At 48.7% G+C, this 21136-nt stretch overlaps 1 protein-coding gene across 3 annotated transcripts; it reads right to left on the reverse strand.

The window, feature by feature from the left end:
- Positions 1-1563: 1563 nt before the first annotated feature.
- LOC144144402 (uncharacterized) lies at positions 1564-15286 on the reverse strand. 3 transcript variants are annotated; one of them, XM_077675832.1, is made up of 10 exons: positions 15153-15286; positions 14674-14790; positions 13514-13617; positions 13379-13437; positions 12608-12693; positions 10997-11121; positions 9989-10060; positions 6736-6779; positions 5020-5113; positions 1564-2750 (listed from the first exon to the last, which is right to left on the reverse strand). In XM_077675832.1, the coding sequence occupies exons 1-10, from the start codon at positions 15251-15253 to the stop codon at positions 2494-2496; spliced, it is 1059 nt and encodes a 352-aa protein (XP_077531958.1). In that variant the 5' UTR covers positions 15254-15286; the 3' UTR covers positions 1564-2493. The 3 variants fall into 3 exon arrangements, with proteins under 3 accessions (XP_077531958.1, XP_077531957.1, XP_077531959.1); XM_077675831.1 differs by having other exon boundaries at positions 9971-10060; XM_077675833.1 differs by lacking the exons at positions 14674-14790; positions 15153-15286 and adding an exon at positions 14316-14503 and having other exon boundaries at positions 9971-10060.
- Positions 15287-21136: the final 5850 nt, after the last annotated feature.

Raw genomic sequence — 21136 nt, forward strand, 5'->3', positions numbered from 1 at the left:
GAACGCCATCTTCTCTCGACCCCGTGGGCAGAGAAGCAAGAATGTCCTTTTTCTCTCTCGACTCTCTGCAGGTCTTGGTAGTAAGCAGCGGCAAGTGAACGTCTCCAACAGTTGCGGAACCTCTCGGAGCTCTCCTCCATGCTACATCAGCGGCTCTGCAACGGCAGCCGAGCGGCGACTGGCCAGCTCGTGTTCGTCGCAGCTGGCTGGGTACTCTGCCGTCCCACCTGTACCGACGCGATACCCCTGCCCGTATTCGACGCCCTCGCTGCCGTGCTTGGGCCCGTACCCTCCGTACTCGACCTGCCTCCCGGACTGGTGCTCCCCTCTCTACAACTACGGACGCCAGCACTACGGCTACGCAGCCGCTGCTGCGGCTGCGGCTGCAGCATCTGTTGCCGGGCCTGCCTACGCGCCTTCTACGTGCTTTAGCCCGTCCGCGCCCCACGTCCTACCACCGGCGTTTTTGCCAGGACTCGGCGGTGGCCAAACTGTAAGCGCGATGCCTGCTGCCTTACCTGCCTTGTCGCCATCGTCTGTAGCCACGATGCCGCCTTCACCGTCCGTGCTGCCCAAGCTGCCAATGTCCTCTGCTAACACTGCCCCATCGCAGCTCACGGGCCATCACAGCGCGCATTGAGGGCAGCGCTTTGGGTCGCCAACTACAGCTGCTCTACAGTCTCCACATTCACACGTACACGGTATTGCGGCAAACATTGCAACGCCACCGTAAACAATTTTGAGAGAAACTGACAGACAGCCATTGATACGTGTATTACTGTACCTGACGCCGGGTAAACTGCAAGTAAAGTCTTATGTATAGGACGTAATGTGTTGTAGAAGGAGCTGCGGCGATTTCACCATTCCTGGTCACGACAAACCTTAACTTCAGTCAGCGACGCGCTTAGATCGCCCAGCGTGTGACCGTTTTTGTCGAAGAAATTTTACTTCGCCATACACACTACCTATTATACGTACTACCAACTCTCCTCAATACTGATTTAAAGTTGCAAGTGTTCACCAAATCTTTATTTTATGAACCTCTTCGCCAGAAAGTACTCACAGCTTTGTTATACATTTCTGCTTACAAACGTTAAATCAGACTCTGTACAAGGTATTTGAACGGTGTGTATTACACACCTCTTAGCTGCTGATTTAAAAAAAAAATGTATGCGCATAAAGAAACAACTAAATGGGATGTCCAAAGTGCGGTTTTCTAGCATGTGCACACAGACTTTGTTATGTGCAATAGGTAATATACGTGTCCACAAGGGCCTTACCTAGTGGTCTACGCTACATGTAAATACAAACACTATTAACCAAGAAACTACCGACTATACGTATTTTTGTGCAGCACTCTGCCATTCCTTTCGACATTACATGCAATTCTATTTATATTGTACACGTACAGAGCATACGTGCGTTGTGTAAATAAATTATTTATATTTGTCTAAACCGAAGCGTTCAGACTGGTCCCTCTTCGGCGATCCCGCATCTGTTGCCGCGGATTTTATGCCTCCGGGGGAACACTGTCCCTTGGCAGGCACAGTGAATGAAACTGGGCTGTGTTCTTCAAGCAATTTTATTTCTTTGTGTTACTACTTTTAGTACACATAGGCTTTGTTTTTAGCGCGTCTGTTTTGGTGCTTAAAACACACGCGTCAAGTTCTACCTGCTCGACTGCAAGGTGTTTCTTTATTGCATCTACCTTTGCTTTTCTTCGAAAAATGCTTGTCTCAAATTCAGATTTTGATTTCTTTGTCTTCGTTATACTTTTATAGCAATTACTCCCATTTCTTCAAGTTTTGTTACCGGTTTTATACTCTTATATTTTTGCCCCATCTGCAGGTCACAAGAAGCCTTTCCAGCGCCATTCAATTAAAGCACATAACACTTGTATGTGCCCTTACATTTCATTCCTTAGTACAATCTTAGTACGGTCAAAGTAAACTCTACTTTAACCTCTGGCTGTTTAACATCCGCGGTTGCCATTCGCAGCGCAAAAGTACTCATAAAATTCTTTAGAGATGGTATCCCCTGACCCCTTAACGTGATACATGCCAAAAAAAAAAAATATCCTGAACAGATCTAGTGCTCAGCTTTCGCTGAACCTAGTAGATTTGCAGAGCGTTTCAGGGACCATTCACCACGTAACTAAGTTGGGCGATATTTTACTTGGTCTGTGTGTTTTCCTTTACATTATTAAAAAAAATGAGCCGGTGAGAGACGACGGAGACTGGCACTGACGTTCTGCCCACACCTAAGGCATATCTCCAATACTGGTCTGTTACATCCTCTCATGGTCTCCAATGCAATCCTTATTCTCGTCCCCGTTTCTATGACGTACAGACAAAGTCGTGTCGTTTCTGAAACGCAGTTAAAATTTAAGATTATGGAAGCTAACGGAACGCTGTAGGTAAGCTTTTTTAAACAGTGCCGTTGAGCTACTGCCCCTGTCGTTCCCATTGTGTACTTTTTTTTCGTGCCCCACGGTCAGTATCTAGCGTCCCTTGTCGTCGTCCTATCCCTCGTGGTGAAACCGTCCGTGTGGGCGGGGCCTGGGGCCCCCCGAGTCGTCGTCGTTGTGGCCAACGAGGCCGCGTCGGGGAGGACTCCGTTGTCGTTGCCCACGTCTTCGAAGGCGACGTGCGGTCTGGTCGGGCCATACGGCGGCGGGCTGCCGTACGTGTCTGTGAGCACGGTTCCCAGGTCTTCACCGACGGTGCCCAGTGGGGTTGCCGCGTCCAAGTCTTAGGGCAAGCAAAAGAGATGCAAAGGTTGTATATAACGCGGCGGCATGTCGAGGGGAATAAATAAATAACAAGAGGTACAAATAATAAATAATAATAGCTATACACAGTTAGTGAATAGCAAATTTGTGAATAGTTGTGAGAGCTCTACGCGACTTCTCAACAAACTTGCTTTGCATTACTAGAAACGTAATTGTACGTAACTCAGCCTTACCCAGTTCGGCAAGTAAGTGTAGAATGAATACCAGACGTACCCTGTTCTTCCTCATTTTTACGAGGTTAAAAAAGCAGAGAAGATTATATGAAGAATCACCATGCGTATAATGTAAGCACGTATCATTACAGGCGAGCTTAAAGAAAGAGAAGGAAAAGGAGGTTAAGCGAAATTACTACGTGTGTAGAATGAACAACTTTGACTAGTTGGCAAAGGAAACAACGCAGAAGATAGGTTACTGACAACACTTTCAGCGTGAAAACTAGTGAGCGGGAAGCTGGAGGCAGGTGGACAATTGGTCACACACCTAGCCTACTGCCTACTGTGCGAGCAAAGACTCGGAACCACGCTCACTGCACCGTCTATGCAAGCGGCGTCGTGGCTCAGAACAAAGCAACCCCGGGTAAAGGCGCCTGTTCGTTCTATCTAATTGTGGAAGTAACTGTATTTGCTCTTCTTCAATTCTCCTTACCCTTCCTGCTTTTCTCTTATCGCTAACTAACAGAGGTAACTCCGCCCCCCCCCCCCCCCCCCCGGCCCCCCTATCCATTACGAAGCCTGAGCTGAAGAAACAAATTTACCATAAAATGCGGGTTCTCCTTCCTATACTTGGCAGTCGGGTCCGTCGCCACCCGAGTGAAGGTCGCAAATGGGGTTCCATTCCTAGTTAAATTGCCGCACAAAGCAAACACCTGGCGTACCAGGAAATGGGGCACAGGTGACATGTTGTCCGAGTGGCGCTAGCCCCATTCGACTTGCGAAAGCCATGTAGACAGCCTTATTCTTGCGACCGCGCGAAGTCTTCAGGATAGCGATATAAGGAAACTTACAGGGATGGCTCCCCCCTTTCGTTAACACGAGTTGCCTCTTTCTTCTCTTCGGTCTCAACAGAGTGCAGGGATCAAAAAGATCACATGCCTAAACTGAACGGCTTTACACGAAAGCATCGGCTACTGTTGTGCAGAATTATTGGTGAAGAGTAATGAGCGCCGGCTTCACCCACCGAAGCAACTAGTGTACTAAGCTTTAAATAACGCCGTTGTGGTGGTTAGCCGCTGCAGTTAGCCCAACATGTGTTCCAGAGCGTGCGTTAAATTTTAGTCTACAGACAAATCAAGCCGCCAGGCTTTACTAAAACGCCACGCGCAAGGTCGCGTAAGTCCGCAATGATGGAACGGGAGCCTGGGAGATTTTTTCCTTTATATGAGTGGATGAAACTACGACGCCTTTTCAAGCAAGGAAGCAGATAAAATTGACCAAAATTAGATTCTTTATGCAGTAGTTGCGAATACGAGAAAATAAGGATGACAAAAGTACGATTCTCGAATAATTGGTTAAAAGTGGAGTTACATCAAACTTCAGGTATCTTGCTTTGGTGAAAGGCGCCCTCTTAAAACAAGAGGGGGGGGGGGGGGGACAATAAACATGGAATAACATCGGCTTCGCGTCTACCGTCACATGTTAGCTTGCGCCCGAATGAGTTACGTCAGGATCCTCTTGGCTTCACCTTATTGCACACTTCGTTCTGTCAAGCGGTCTGCACGAGCAGATTAGAACGGTGCGCCTACTTTGCGATTCCTAACACGACTTCTGTAAAACTCCTCGCTGTTACAGAAGACCCACGATAAAGTCAAAAAGCTCTCATTCAAGAGCCCTCTTCACCTCACCCCCATCTCATGACTTTCTCCGCCCCGCTTCCCCAAGATCTACCCGTAATAAAAAGCCTTCCCTCGCCTCTGTGGACAGCTCAAGTGGGGAAGAGGAAACCTGAACTCGAGTTGGCTCATATTAAATAGAATCTCTGTTCCCTCACGCTTGCGTGAAATTTATTATTATTCACAATGCACAAAAACAATAGCTGTACACAGCTGAAATCAAAATAGCAGATTTTTGACGCACTCTATATATGCCTGGTGCTTGCCGCAGTGGAGCCCCTCTCCCACTTGCGGGGGGAGGGGGTTACTGTGCGGCGATATTTCGTAAACACCGCCGTTCCCCAGCAGCACAATGAAACGGGTAACAAGAGTCGTAAGTGCTCGCAATTCGATCCCTTACCCATGATCTTTCTCAAAGCCCGCTCGAGCTTGTCAACACGTTCGTCCAAGTCGGAGAGGTCACCCGCGAGCCTTGACACCGTGTTCAGCACGTTCTGGAAGGATAGGTGACCGCACAGGTCGCGTTTATACCTCTAGAGAAAACCAGTCTTGCGCTAGGAACGGCTGTTGGTCCCACGAGATTCGCATAATAGAGTGCAGCGGTTTCCCAGCTACAGCCTTTTTTTAGCCGAAGAAAAGCTGGAAGCCATAGACTCGTGGAAGAGTAAATTTCCGTTCAAGCTCGATAGTATCCAATGCTTTGCGCTTCAGCACGTGCAAATGTAGTACGTATAAGCCTTGCAGTGCCGGCGGTGTTATGAAAAAATTGGCCGCGTATCTGCTCCTTTCGTTGCAAATGACGTCAAAAGACGATAGTCTTTATCGGCTTTGGCGAAGTAAATGCCTCCCTTCGCTTTACCGCTCACCCCTCATGTTGTTCCTCTTGCGTCGCGCTCCTCCCAAGGTAAAGACGCCAAATGTTTGCTTAAATCATTTTAAATTTTGCGCGTTCCACTGCTCCAAACCGGGTGTCCCAATGCGAACGCTGCCGTACGGCGAAGACGCGCGTTAATCGGGGCACCCTACTTCAACGTTTATAGAACCGCGTTTCCCTACTCCACGTGCGTTGCAAGCAGAACGTGGAAACTATCTAGTGGAACCTTGCGTAACTGTTGCCGGTTGATTTCTTAAAATGGCGCCAGAAGCTATAGTGGCGCGGGCGACAGCAGGCGACGGCGGAGTGAATTCTTTTTCTGCAGTTGATGAAGTATTTAATTTCGCAAAAGTCAAGCATGTTTGAATTTTTATAAAGGAACACTGCAAATATCACTTCTGTGTTGATTTGTTGTCTCATATTTGCGTAATGTCTTGTTCTTCTTCAACAATGTTGACAAGTATGAACATTACACCGGACCAAGACGGGCAGATTTAGCTATGACTATATAAGACTATTGCGCAGGCATTCTTTTGCTTTGGCCGGGTGGCTGAATCGAGTCACAGACAGACAGACGGACAGACATACAGACAGACCAAAATTTCTGGGTTTAAGTAGCCCAAGAAAGACTATCGTCTTTAAAAATGCCGGCTTCTCGTGACATCCGTGCCCGTGTCGACATCATCATCAGTAAAACACGCTGTTGGGCAAGTTGGTGCGCATTTGGTAAAACCTAGAACGCGAACTAGTTGCGAGTGAGCGCTTGTGTTCGTCGTCTTTCTGTCGTCCTTGTTGAATCGCGCTCTGAGTTTTACCAGACATCATCATCATCATCATAATCGAGGTTTGAAGCGAGCTTGCAGCAAAGTGTACAGTGAGGGAAACTATTACAGCACTAGTTGACAATTATAGCGATAATTCGCGACAATTTATGCCGGAAGAGGTACACGCTTCAAGGAAAGCCAACGCAGAAGAATTGCGTTACTGTCGCGTAATCCCACCGCTCCCCCTTAGTGTTTGCTCGGGCTCGTGAACGGGGATGTAAAAAAGAGCGGCTCACACAAGGCCCCTGTGTGCGTTCCTTCTGTTCGCCTTATTCGAGTCTGCACTCAGAGAGCAGGTCACGCAGAAGATAAACTATCTGTAACTTTCACATAGTTCTGATACTAATGCAGATTACCATGAAAAGCGCCCTGTACCTACGTTTATTGAGCCATAAAGGCAGTACTTATTCACACTCACCATAGCGCTGCGGTGGCTGATAAACTCTCCGTGGCCGGCTTCAGCTGTGCAAGAGAGGGGGGGGGGGGGGACGGTACGCATTAACAGAATAATATTTTAGGCATAAGGTGGCGCATACAACTTGCAATGGGGCTGGCTTAGCCATACCAGATTATATATATACAGTCTAGTCCACTTATAACAAAATCCAAGTGCCAAGGAAATCCCATCGTTATAACCGATAATTGTTATAAGCGGGTTGCGAAATAAAAGATGAAAGAGAGCTCAAAACATTTTATTCGCATGCCAGCAAGGTCGTACTACTACTAATTTGCGGAGAAGGAGCCACAGTCGGTCACCTTTGTTTGCCGCGTGTGAAGCTAGAGCAAATCTTTTCCAAGAGCATCTACAGGTGCTTCACCTAGCTGAGGTAAATGTCCTTGGCGGAAACAAAGTCCACGAGGGACTGTGTCACGCATTGGGCCTCCTACGAAGACATTACCTGAGTATGGTACGCAACCGCGTCGTTAGAGTCATCACTGTTGCACTTTTGGTGCATAATATAACCGGATTCAATCGTTATATCCGACATCGTGGCACTGGAACATTGTAATAAGCGGTTTATTTTACCATAGAAAGAATACAAAAGTTGACGGTGCCATAGCTGCTCATCGTTATAGGCATAGGGTAATGGTTAGACTATTCTTTACCGTTAGTGACGTTACATTATTATTTTCTATTAAGTACGTGAGAAAGAAAGAAAGAAAAACACGCGTCCAGAGTGGGGACCGAACCCAGGCCTTTCGATTAGATCTCGAATGCCTTACCAATTCGGCTATCTGGGCGACTGTGTTCTTCACTTTCTGGGGTATTTATATTTACTACAACTGTATCTGACGCTTGAGGGTGGTAGCCAGCGCCACTCAGACTACACGGGGAGAAGGGGACCTTCTTTTCAACCCCCGGGGCGTGACTCGAACGTCTACAGCCTGTCATAAGCGGGTAACTGGCGGGAAACCCTCTTATGCTACCTTAGCATCAAGGCTGCCAGAACCGAGGCCCTCGCTAAGCTTCCGCACGATAATATGGTTTGGAAATGAGGGGCTCTTTAGGAAATACAGAGCAGACAGACCAGGCAGACAGGTGATCTGCCGAACCTGCAGCCGGGATATGGGCGGCCGGCTATGGATTAATTCGCAGCAGCTGCGAATTCGCAACGTCATGCACGCAGGCGCTTTTGTCTTCGCCAGACACACAATTGTTCCCGCGACCTCGTGCTCAGCGCCTCAATTCACTCAGCGATAGCTTCCGTTACCCACCCTTCCCGCATGGTCGATGTGCCCTCGACGCTGTCAGAGAGATTGCAGAGATTCACAGTTCGACACTAACCATAACGACAACAACAAAAAGAAAAGGAAAACTACCGAAAATGATCTCCGAGGTAATGCCTCTTAAAAGAAGAGAGAAAAAAAAAACTGAGTAGTAGTATCTTCAGCCGCCAGCCGATTCAGTCCCGTGAAAGTGAAGTCCATGGCGCAGCAGCAGCCCGATTGGTTATTTCGAGCCCATAAACGTGGCTAACGTGTTCGGTGTGCGACGCACGCGCTTCACCCGGACGCAAACTAGCTACTGTGCGTGCGGCGACCACCGAGAGGCAGTCAGCGCACGTCAGCGGGGGACGATAAAGTCTGCTGCTTGGCACGCAAGTCGAAAGACTTCCACACGGCTTGGGGCCGAGCCCCAAGGGTGCGCACGATTTGCTTATCATTGATTCAGGGTGTAAGCCGAATTAAAATCGGAACTATTGAGACGCTGACATGACAGGACTGTTAGATCGTAGCCCCAACACGGCATACGTAAAACCGGAGCGCGAACTTCCTCCTTTTTTTTCTCTCTCTTCTGCTTCATTTCGAGGAAGGTGCCAGTCACCCTCAGTCTTTTTTACGGCTCCAAACGCAAGCAACACTGGCACGCTGTTAATGCTCTCCAGCTTGAAGTAAAGCTTCGATGGGTGTGCGACGAGTGCAAAAACAAGATTCGCTCAGTGGCATTCGCTTCGCGACAGCACAGGAAATTTGGCTGCTGCTATCAGTTGTCCTTAGGGTAAATAAAAGAGACTTTTAGCACAAAGTGTGATATATGCCTCACTCTAGCCACAAAATATCCGTTCGCACGTGTGTCACGAAAGGAACCTGCGGCGGCGACTTACCGGTTGCGGTTAGAAGAGCATTTAACAGTTTGATAAGGCGGTGCGGCGCTGCGTACAAAGTCGATGTTTCGGTTTGCGGTCGCAGAAGTTGTGTTTGCAATAAATCCCTTGCTGAGGGCTCGCAAAGACCGTATATTACAAGTACACCATTGCCGAGGAAGCTTCTCCCAACTATTCAGCTACGTCGCGGTGCCGCTCCTGGTTTTTACAGCCGTGCGCACCTAACGCAAAGATTAAGTGGCCCCACATGCGCCCTCATTTAATGTAGGCAGAGAGCGGCCGATTTTTGCTGTGTCAGAAGGAAATAAAAAATATACAAGGCGCCTATTATTGCTTGTTTGGTTTTTGTTTTCTTCATTAATTAATTGTGGGGTTTAACGCGCCGACGCCTCACATGCGATGGGGCGCGCCGTTGGGAAGGGCTCCGGATTAATTTTGACCACCTGGAGATCTGTAACGTGCTCCGAAATCTCGAGCACACGGTCGTTTTTGCTTTTCTCCTCCATCAGAAAAGCGGCCGCCGCAGCCGGGAATCGAACATGTATTTTCGGGCGCAGTTCTGGTTTCCTTCTGTTATCAGTACAAAGACATTTAATTAGCCGGATTCTCCACAAAACCGCCACAATCGTAAGAAATGCGGACCAACGAACAGATATCTCAAGCAACATGACACATGCAGATTGAGATGGTCTCAGAAGTCGACTAATGAGAAATAAGATAGCACGTTTAATCAAAGAAAGTGCTGTAGCTGAGGAGAACTTCTTGCTGGGCTAGTTGGTGAATAGATGCCATGATTTGAAGTGCAACAAAAACACGCGGTGCTCAGCCAAAGAACTGCGCTCAGCCAAAGCAACATGTGGAACAACAAAAACAAGAAAATACTGCACACACACACACACACGCGCGCATGTGCTGGAGATAGGGGCACGCGTCAACTATACGCTACTATAGCGCTACTATACGCCCCGTAAAACCGCGAAACCCGACTTTCACCGAGTAAAAGGTGAGGACGACGAGCAGGCGTTTAGTATGGTCCCCCGTGCATACCGCGTCCCACTGTCGCACCTGGTGTTCCGGGTGGTCCCACAGGGCCGGGAGCTCCCGCTGGTCCTGGAAGGCCGTCTCTTCCAGGGCTGCCTGCGTGAGCAGGTGCGGGTCACACACCATCTCATTACATCACATGGCTCGTCTCTTCCGGGTGCCTCTGCGACTAGAGGTGTGAGCAGCTGACGAAAACGAAAAGCATTAGGAAAAACACTTTTTTTTTTGTTTTCTTCAACCAGGATAGAGTGATAAAAACAAACTGAGCTTCTCAGGGAAATTTGTTGTGATGAAACCAATCTTCAGTGAGGGAAACGCTTTCTGAAATGAATGATTTGACGCGAAATCGTGCGCAGCATGTAAAAATTGCATTATTTTTAGTGTTGAGAGAAAAATTTATCTGGCACATCAGTCTCTTAGGATTATCAGAAACTTCTTCCCCATGGCATCTGGTTTGAGGTGCCGTCAAGTTCATTTGCCATGCGGCACGCGTCCAGACAATTCTTGTCCCATCCTGGCAGGATTAGTGCTGTAGTGGCCACGCTTGTCTGCGGCTCTTGGAGACCCGGCTTCAAAGCACATTCGAACACAAAGAAGTGTCTCTGTATATTTTGTCATTTTCTTTTCACAGCGGTCGAAATTTGGTTGCATTCGTGTAGTCCGCAGCAAATATACGGTCGCTTTTAGCGTTTCATGAGTCGCCCAAGGATTTCTCTTAAGAATTTTTATAGATCTTTGTGAAAGCGTCTTTTTTCAATTATCGATATTTTTTTGAAAAAAGACACCAAGAAACCCTGATTTTTTATCACGCCCCTCAAGATTTCATGAAAACTTACATCTCTATCCTCGACCTGAGATGCGAGGGTGCATGGCAGATGCCGGCGTGCGTTCAGCCTCGTAGCTTGCTCTTCAAGTCCTAACTTAGAGCTCAAAATTTAGGGCGTACGGATACAACTGGCCCTAACTTCCGCTTCTGCTTACAATGGGCCCCTTCGCAGCCACCGCGTGTTCAGGCTGCACGCCGTGACCCACCAGGAGGTCCAGGCGGTCCAGGCGGGCCTGTGGCACCCTGCAAGCCGGGGGTGCCGGGTGGTCCCAGCGTGGACGATCGGGGCACCGCAAACGTTTGCCCCCCTGGAGGAGCTCCGCTGTTCCCCCTACAAGACAGCGGGCATCGGAAAAGGGCATGTTGCATGTCGAAACCTGATTCGGAAAGTAACGCACAGAACAAGTCGAAGAAATCCTATTTGATATCCTGATGATGTGATCATATCGTGATGTGATATCCAATTGTGGATTGCCGCAAAAGATATTCATGTGAATATTTTCTGTAAATGGGCTCTCTCTCATTCACACTCAAACATCGCTCACAAGTTTCACTTCATATCGTCCGTTATTACCATCAAATTTAAGGGAATGTTTGTTTGGTTCATTTCAGATAAACTAAGGCAAAGAAAAGAAGAGGAAACCAGCAGACACGTTTAACGTGCAGGATTTTCAACAATGGAAATAAATTTAAATCAAACGAGGTCTTTTGTTACAAACGAATCAACCAAAAAACGTGACGCAACATGCAGCCTAACCAGGCAGGACCTCGTCTGGGAATGCAAACAATCCCCATCATCTCACGCCCAATCCCCGTCCCACGTACAAGCAGTGTGTGGACCCAATTCTAGTAACGTTGGGTGGACCGGCTGTCCCGCTCGGACGGGTAGCCAGCAAGGACGCCGGGGATCCCGGACTAGCCGACGCCCCCCGCAGGGCCGGTGCTCTCACCATCATGCACCATTAAGCTCGCAATTCAAGATTCTCATTCTCTCTCTCGTAACGTCAGCACAGCACAATTGTACGCAAAGTTTACTCGTGTAGTTATTCGGACTTTCACATGTAAACATCTTCAAAAATGCAGGACTACGGCATACGAAGTGGGCCTTCTTTCTCTGTGGAGTTGTAGGGGTTATTTTTATTCCTACCGTTTTTTCTCGGCAATTTTCACCGAGTTAATTAGATGCGCGCCATGATCTACAGTGTTCACAGGAAGAAGGATCATGGTACGGAGTTCTGCATACAGCACATAAATGCTTAAATGATGAAGTCACTCTCCCGGTAAAGTATTTAAGGTGTTCATCCAGAGTCGCTACTTCGCTTTTGGTCTGTCTATTCGTGGACGCGCCCATCAACAAATGTCCACCATCAAGTTCCCCATGTTACGCATCAACCTAGAACATGCCCGTTTAGTACGCATGGAGAAACGCACGAAGAGGAGGTTGTACTACGAATGATCCGGCTAGGGGTGGCTCGTTCTCCTGGGCGCACTAGTGGATGGAAAGGGGACTGCCAAAGGCACGCCAAATGTCCAACCTGCTCTGATGAAATGGTTCCGGCAGACCTTCACCCCCTGTTATGGACATGCCCTGGAACTAAGAAGAAGGAAATGCCTAATGGGAGCAGGACTAAAGTTGCGGCAAGACGCCCATTACCGTTGATGGCTCCATGGCCCTACCTACCGTTCTTTGTTGGACTTTATCAGGGACGCTAACCTTGCTTCCCAGGTACAGATCGGACTCTCTTAATGCCTACTAAGCCTCGAGGCTATTAAAAAAACGCAAACACCACAACAACGACCCAGCCTCACTCGCATACCTGGGTCCACAGTTGCAGGCTGCGGCATCTGTTCTCCCCGGTGGCTCATCGTGAAGCGGAGGTCGAGTCCTCGGAATTCCTGGAACCTGTGACAGTGATGTTTCAATTTCCGCTTACGTTTGCAATCCTGGGAATACCGGTTTGATCAAGGTGCTGAGCCCGCTCGGGTCTTCGAACAGCCCCGGGCAAAGCGACGGGAGATTGCGCCTGGCCTTCAGCCCAATGTTCGAATCCCGGTCTGCTTTTGCCAATTTTCAAAGCACGGTAGCATCAACTACAGCCCGATTCAGCGCAGTGAGTTGTAGGCCAATGCCGCATCTGCAGACCCCTTTACCAGTGGCAAAGCCGTGTGCAAAACGTCACCGGTGACGCACAAGGCTACGTCTTTGCATATACGCGGGCTTTAACTCGTATACACTCTGTTGTCAAATCAATTCAAGTTTTGTAAGCATAAATGCACAAAAGCTACAACTGCATGTAGGAGGCGTGTTGTAGTTGGGGCTCAGGATTAATTTTGTCCACCTGGGTACCTTTTCCGTGCATGGGAATTTTGAAGAATGCTCGTTTTTGCTTTTCGCCTCCATCTGAAAAGTGATCGCCGCTGAAGCAACCAAACCGGCGTCTGTGGGCTCAGCACACCGCGTCGGGTCAAACCAAGAACGGGGATGAAGCCATAAAGCCTCTTCGCACACAAGCTTTCATCGCTTTTTTTTTTTTTTTCGCCTTATTACCTGTCGCGCTTTGCTTGCAGAACATCACGGAAATGCTTACATGAAGGCTTCGCTTCTGCTCCCCTCCGTTTCTTGAAGCGGCAGGTGGTCCCTGCAAAACTGAAAGAAACGTGTACGCGTCGAGGACCACGCCTTCTCTACCTCTCAATCAAACAAAGGCTAAGATCGGTGGTACCTGGTACAGTGCACGTTGGTCCGGAGTACTCGGGGCAGCAGCTCCAGATAATCTTCTGCTGCATTCGCACTCGTGTCACGTAGATGGGCCGCCTCACCGGCACGCTGTGTGTGGCGCGCATTGAGAAGACGAGACCGGTGCAAAAGAAGGCTAAGGCTAACACTGGTGCTGATAACAGCTAGGTCTGCGACCGCTGCGGTCAAGTAAGGTCGATTGGGCTTGGAGGAATAAGACAATACCTGTAGTGGTTCCCAACGATTCGAGGCAAGGCGTAGCATGCAAACTACATCATTTGCATCGATAGTTCCTTATCAGTATGAAAAATCTTTATCTACCACTTTTTTTACCTGTAGGAAAATACATGTTTAACTTGGACACTAATTAAGTAGTTCCATGAGTCCACGCACCTTCAAGGACGCAGTGTTTACTGCCATCCAGCTTGCGAAAGCGGCCTTAGCAGGATAGACAACCTTAATTTGATTTTGATTGTAGGGTTTAACGCGCCGACGCTTCACAGGCGATGAGGCGCGCCATAGTGGAGGGCTCCGGATTAATTTTGACCACCTGGGGATCTTTAACGTGCGCCGAAATCTCATACACACGGGCGTTTTTGCTTTTCGCCTCCACCAAAAAAGCGGACGCCGCTGCTGGGAAATGAACCCGCGTCCTCGTGCTCAGCAGCGCAACGCCTAAGCCACTGAGCACGGAGCCGTTGAGCCACCGCGGCGGGCAACAACCTTGATTTAATTCCTGCTTCATCATTATTTTGTCTTCCGGAGATGTGTAGAATCCTTTTTCTTACTGGAACAATGCCATACACGTCGTCCCTCACAGCGCGACGAAAATCATTCACTTCCGCAGCACGTTTCTTTCACCCGATAGTCCGAGAAAAGCTCTGAGCAGCACCTGGGCAGTCCAAGACTGCTCGGGCGATATAAATTCTGTGCTGCGTTGGGGCACTTCTGAGCAGTCCAAAGTGCTAAATGAAAGAGTGCTGGTGCCTTACGCCCGGCGCCACTGAGCATGCTCGCTGATCGCGATATTCCAGCCCTCAAAAGTGACACTCTAACTCTCTGCTGACACGTATGCCGCGAATGATAGAGGCACACGATAAAAATAAAAGAGAGAGAGCGCCAATGCTTGGCAGCCACGTGACTCACGTGTACACACTGCAGTCCTTGGTGTGGCATTCGGGCCTCGTCTTGACTTGCAGAATCTCGGTTCCGTTGCGCTCCCGACAGGTGACGTTGCGGACCACGCGGTATGCGCACAAGTTTCTGCGTGTTCCCAAACATGGACGCCTCAGCCTGCAGGCCCAAAGCTTCGCACTCGGCACGCCGTAAGCGATCCATGCTTTCTATGCTGTCACTCGAAAGGCCCCGCAGCTGCATGCGCCTACACTACGCACGCTGTCGCGTGTGTCTCCTTCATCAGAGGCCTCATAGCCCTTCCGGCATGAACTCGTTAGGCGCACTTGTTTTTGCCGTTGCCTTTTTCTAGATTTCATCGCACGCCTGGGGCTTAAATGTATCAACCAGCCACGATCCTGCCACTGTGTCGCGCCCTGTGCAAACTTTAACACCCATTCAACCGAATCCCGCGCACATGCTAGACAGCGTGCACGAATTTGTCGACTGACCCCTTTCGTTGCAGAAGAACCTTGTCGGAGGCAGCCAGCCGCGATGTCATGGACGCGATGCCGATCAGCAGGACCAGCAGTGTCGTCGTGCTCACAGCCATGGCGGCGGCGTCTTGAGCTGCGGGCCCTGGTCCCTTGTCGTCGTCCTGTTCTTCCACTGGAGATCAGGACCCGTCCCTCTCCGAGAAGCGAGCGTCTAGACGAAAAAAAGAGAGACAAAGAAACGAATTTGGTTCTCTTGTTTTCTTTCGCTTCGCGCCCCTGCCTCGCTCGGCTTGTGGCACGATCATGATGCAGCGAAGTGACGCACTTCGGTGGCGCGATCATATCGGACCGGCGCGATAAAGCGCCTGCACACCGCTCGGGCGAGCGACGATTTCTTGCACCGCGATCTTTGCTGCAATGGATCGATCGTGTGCCGGCGTTGCACGTCTTTCCCGATTGGTTCATGGCGTTTCCTTGTTATTTGGTTTCTTTGGTTATAAGGGCTCCAGTAAGACAGAGCTGACACGCATTACGACAGGTGCCAAGTTTTAATGTCGCATGGTATACCGTAAATTAGATCTGCTAGTTATGCGGAAGTCTCGCCGAAACGGCCAGCGCTGAAAGAGTAGAGCAGAGCGGACAGTCATTCCGGCCGAACGCCTCGCACATCGCATCCGAAATTTACCCGGCACCCGCACTTGTTCTTTCTGCGTAGGTTACCCCAGCATCTCCACACATGATGATTGGCACCCAGAGATTTCGGCGCACGTTAAAGATCCCCAGGTGGTCAAAATTAATCCGGAGCCCTCCACTAAGGCGCGCCTCATCGCCTGTGTTGCGTCGGCGCGTGAAACCCTACAATCAATCAATCAATCAATCAATGATCGACACCCAACGTTGGCCCGCATCCCCCCAACCCAAACTGTCATCCTGCAAGGCGACGCTGGCTGACCCCAACAGCGCAGTGACGCAGCTCCTGGTAACGTCTAGGGCAGTGGATGCCTTGGCCCTGGCTTCCCTGCACGAAGGGTGCGTTGAAAATAGTCATCCCCTTCCTTCCTGGCGGGACTTCAGTGCGGAATCGCTTCTAGCCCATACCTGCCTGGATTTCTTGTATCCGTTCCCAAGGGGCCAGCCCGGAGCGGGAGGGCGGGAAGGCCATACCGGCAACACGTCACACCCAACGTAATTTCATCAAGCGGTGCGTGCAGCTTGGCGTGCCTCGACTTTTGCGCTGCTTTCGGGCAGGTTGTTAGGCCTAATTTTAGAACCGCCGAGCTCTGAGCGTTAAAGACGCGTATAACAAAGGCAATTAGCCAGTGCTCCCAGTCAGTAACAATCAATCAATCAATCAATCAATCAATCAATCAATCAATCAATCAATCAATCAATCAATCAATCAATCAATCAATCAATCAATCGATCAATCAATCAATCAATCAATCAATCGATCGATCGATCGCCTGAGTGAAAGCACTATGGGAGGGTTGGCCACAAAAGAATCTGCGCGTACTTTGAGTCCTGTGTGCGTACTCTGGAGCGTAGCAAAGCGTTACGTATCGGGCTGAGCTCTATGTACGCACGCTGATTTCGCCCGATATTTAGTGGCTGCGGCGCAGCCAAACCGTCTGCTATTCATTAATTTTCTGAAGCATTCCTTGAAGCGATAACGACGTGCCTTGACTGCTGACGAAGGTAGCCCACCCTGCGGCGAACGCTATAAAGAAGCGTTTTTCGGCGTGTTGGATATACGCGACCGTGCATGCATGCACACACAGCTGTATGGATGCATCATGACTGCATGAGCACAGTGGCTCTCGGTTCCGCACTGACCTTGCGCCGTCATGCGGTCACTGTTATGGTAACACGGTGCCGTAAAGCTAGAGCAACTCGTTTTCATTAAAAACATATTGGCAATAATCAACGTCCAGAATTTGAAGAAAGCGTGAAAGAAACAACCTACCAGCCTACTTTTTCAGCTCCAAGTCTGCGGTACGTAAAAGAGTATTATTCGTCCCAGATTTTTCGTTCCTGAAATATTTCACGTTCCGCCGTGGCGCCGATAAATGCTTTAGCTCTTTATTTCGCGCCTGGCAACTTTTTGAAAGCTGTAGTTATCGCCATTGTGATTTGCTCGCAGCAGCAGACACGTCTTCTAGTCTCTGCTTTACTTTTTTTTGCTAGTTTTTTGCCTCTGTGTCAAAATCGTTCATTGCCAATGAAAGGAAGCCGACCAATAGCGCGATGTTGCTCAAGTGACGTCACTCAAGCACGCCAACAATTTCCGGACTTTGAGCGAAAAAGAGAAAAATATTTTGCGTGAGTTTCCAAGTTACCTGATGTGCGTATAGCTGGTATTCATTGAAAAGTTTAGCTGTCAATTTCTTCGCTTGGCAACACTGAAATGGCCACGGACATGGCCGAAGCGCCACGGACATGGCGCGGCTTGTGCCACTGCGGCCGCACGCCGAAGAAAAAATAACACCGGCGTGCGCCGTCTGCGCAGTTTCAACCCGATTCTCAACGGTGGTGTCAACAGAGTTGTTGTTAATCGCACTCTCATTGGAGTCTAGGCAGTACTTTGCGTTCGGCGGCCGAGAGCTTGGAATGTCCAACCCATATCATGCGCTTAGCTTGGACAAGTAGCACCATCCCGCGGAGCCCGACGTAACCAGTGACGGCGCACTCACATGGTTGCATGCATGCGTGCCTCGCTATTGAATACAGGCTATACAGTAGCGTTTGATTCGGTTATTTCATGGCCACCTAACATAAATACCAGGCGCCCTTGTTTAACACATTATAAAATCACTTTTGAGAAGCTGAAAAAGCTTTATTTTTTTAATGTCGCAGGGTCGCTTTAAAAGCACGCAGCTACACTGGGGCCGAAAGTACCAACCTAAGCACATGTTTTGTCTTTTTTCGCATCATAAATGTTGCTGACGTGCTTCCAGCAAAAGTGCACAACTGAGATGCTCGCCAGCCTTCGGCGATCAGCTTGTGTTGGCGTAAGTACTGCGAACCCAAAAGCAGCTACAAGCACACTAGGCCATGCGGACTGCACTTTTGCTCATGCGAAGCTATTTATAATTGCAACTGTTTGTGTGTTTGTGCAAATATTGTCATATTGCACTATTTTATGCCTTTTTTAGTGCCCTCCCAACACTTACATCTGGCGTATACAACAGGATAAGCACACGGAAACATCACAAGCATGGGGTGTCTAGGGCGCTAGGCGCTATGTAGAACCTTAGCAAGATGCCTAAGCTAACCACTCATCCTTCGTCCCCCCGGTCTTTTCTTGGGCGGATGGCTGGCAGGCAGTCTGCGTGCGGGTTTGCACCCATCTGCCCGCTACCCAGGGCGCTCCCTCTTTCTATGCACTTTTTGCCCCCTTTCCCTTCGTTTTCAGTGCAATAAAGATTATTTTTATTATTATTACAAAATTTCCCTTTTTTACAAATTCAGTTTCAGTTTATTTTGCACTTCTTACATAGCGAAAAAAAATACGCAGGGAGAGGGGACAGAAAGCTGATGCTATGTCAGCTTGACTGGGTCCCATCCCCCCTTACAAGGCAGGGCAGAGCACAGCTCTGAAAGGAATGAAAAACACTTTGTACAGTAGAGTAACAGATTGTGTAACGTTACTGACTGAAACAGCAACGATACAAAACATCAACTACAGGAATGCAGAAAAAAAAAACACGATAAAAGCACTGCTAACTCCTAACAAATTATAACTTCTAAATTCAAATTCTAATTTCTAACAAATTACTGCAGTGACACAACTTAGGACAGAAAGAAAAATCAAGTATACAAAAAAAATAAAAAAAAATAAAGTAGCCCGAAATATTGAAACATAAGACAACACTATAATGTACGAAATATGAACCGTGTCATGTTCAACGAGAAATAATGTGACAGCAGTCTACGACTCAGTGAAATCAAGCTATGAATTGGAAATGAAAACCGAGCAAAAACGCAACAAAATTTGAGCACATACATTTATTCACGTGTCACTACGCTTTTAACCACAATGTTTATGTAGAATTCAAGAATGGCAATTTATAAAATAATGCTCTAATTCGGATATGGAAATTCTGTCTATGTTAACACCTTCTAAAATAATATCATTTCATAGTCGAGATATACGGTTAGCAATGTTATCTAGCCCATGATTGTTTCTAGGTTTCTGCCTTGAACAGGAACAATTTCTTTTATTAGAGTATGGTCTCCGGATTACCGAGAACCGATTAAACGCTCATAGCGAAACGGCACCAAACCCATAATTACGATAATCGGAAAGCTCAAATAAAGCGACTTCCTCACGGTATCAAGCTCTTCTGGGCGATGGGTACGGGAACGTGCAATCGAGCGTGCAGTGCCCCTACAAGACGATATGCATGCGTATGCGCGTCTCTCCGTGCGATAAGGCAAGCAGCGAATGCATATCGTACCTGTGCTGGCAGGGCGACCGGCTTGGCGCAGTCGATGCCTTGAAGGGTGGCCCCGGCGGGGCATATAGAAAAGAGGGTGGCGCACGAGCAGATGTCGGTGACGGCTTCAGCAGAAGGCCGCCGGCAGTGCGGATCGGGTTCGCTCGTGACCCAGTTATCGTGGCACGCCTTTTTCTGACACTATGCAGAGACGCGACGAGTCATCATGGACGACGGAACCTTGAATAAGCCTCCCAGGCGCTGCTCCGCCTTGGGAAGCCCCGGCAGTGACGACGAGCGCGGGCTGGCTTCTTCCTCTCGATGGACTGTGAGCGCGACGTTCGCTCCACCAAGCTCTCCGGACCCCCTCTCCGTTAACGGGTTTCTCTGCACTAATACTGGTGACCCCGGGTACACGGCGAACCTTAGTGGATGAAGGGCTCTATTTCTTCAATCACCCAGTCTTACAGCGCAGTCTTCAACGCAGTCTTACAGTGCGGATGTGAAACCGTGGTGCGCCATCCACTCCTCCGTACAGGGGAGGCAGGGATTAAGTTTCAAAGAATCAGAGTTTATTGAGAACAAAATGCTCGACAAGGGCCCCAAGGTCAATGACTGTACCGGGACCCTACTTTGATACGAGGCCAGATCAACAGAAGCCGCTGAGAGAGCTAAAGAATTCTCCAAATTAAAAAAAAAAAGTGGCCGCGTATCTGTTGGCTAGGCTGCAAGTGTTGTCGAAAGACGCTAGTCTTCTGCAGCTCCTGCCACGCAACTGCCTCTACTCCACCTCTCACGCCGCTCGCCTCCTGCCTCAGTCCTCCCACGATAAGCGCAACGGAGGTTTGCTGAAGCGCGTTAATCTTCGCGCGTTCACCCTGCTGACACGCCCGCGGTGTTGGGACCCTTGGTTACTGCTGAGTTTTGCGCTCGAGCCACGAGCTCGAGGCTCAAGCTTGAGCCTTATTTGTATTTTGGAATTAACATGTTTACCCCGTTTGTTTTCGTTTAAAATATTATGCGCACGTCTTTTTAAATCAGTTATGTATTGATGTTTTGACTAAAATGCGCCTAATGCTTTTTTTCCCCTGAACAATATTGACAAGAACAAAGTATGCTACCAGATTTAGTAATTTGGAAATGTTCTGCGTAGCTAACTAAAGTTTGGGTTTGGGCTAGTTTGTTCATAATTAAACTGTGAAACAGCGCTTTAAACGAGGACAGCGAGAGAAGAAGACACAGACACAGCGCTAGTGTCTCTGTCTTCTTCTCTCGCTGTCCTCGTTTAAAGCGCTGTTTCACAGTTTAATTCTGCATAGCTATATAAATGTCTAGTTCATCTCCAGCTTTCTCGCTCAAAATTCCGAATTCTCAGGAACCTAGTGGAACCACTACGGGAAAGTGATATTTCGCATGGAGCAGAGAGTCGACTTGTACATGAACACCGTGAAATAACTTTCCAGAACTATAAATAGTTTTTGCCTTACTTACTGGCAAAGGTTAGCGCCCATACATTTCAATGGAATAGTTTTTTTGGCTCTGGAACGTAGTATATTTAAGCGC

The sequence above is a fragment of the Haemaphysalis longicornis genome, unplaced genomic scaffold (assembly GCF_048455015.1).
Source record: "Haemaphysalis longicornis isolate Haplotype H1 unplaced genomic scaffold, Haemaphysalis longicornis Haplotype H1 scaffold_7, whole genome shotgun sequence".
Classification (NCBI taxonomy): Eukaryota; Metazoa; Arthropoda; class Arachnida; order Ixodida; family Ixodidae; genus Haemaphysalis; species Haemaphysalis longicornis.

Coding starts and splice junctions, on each gene's coding strand:
- LOC144144402 (XM_077675831.1), bottom strand. CDS start 15,253: ATGGCTGTGAGCACGACGACACTGCTGGTCCTGCTGATCGGCATCGCG. Junction 14,791..15,152: donor GTTCTTCTGCAACGAAAGGG/GTCAGTCGACAA, acceptor GGGAACACGCAG/AAACTTGTGCGCATACCGCG. Junction 10,061..10,996: donor TGGACCGCCTGGACCTCCTG/GTGGGTCACGGC, acceptor CTGCTCACGCAG/GCAGCCCTGGAAGAGACGGC.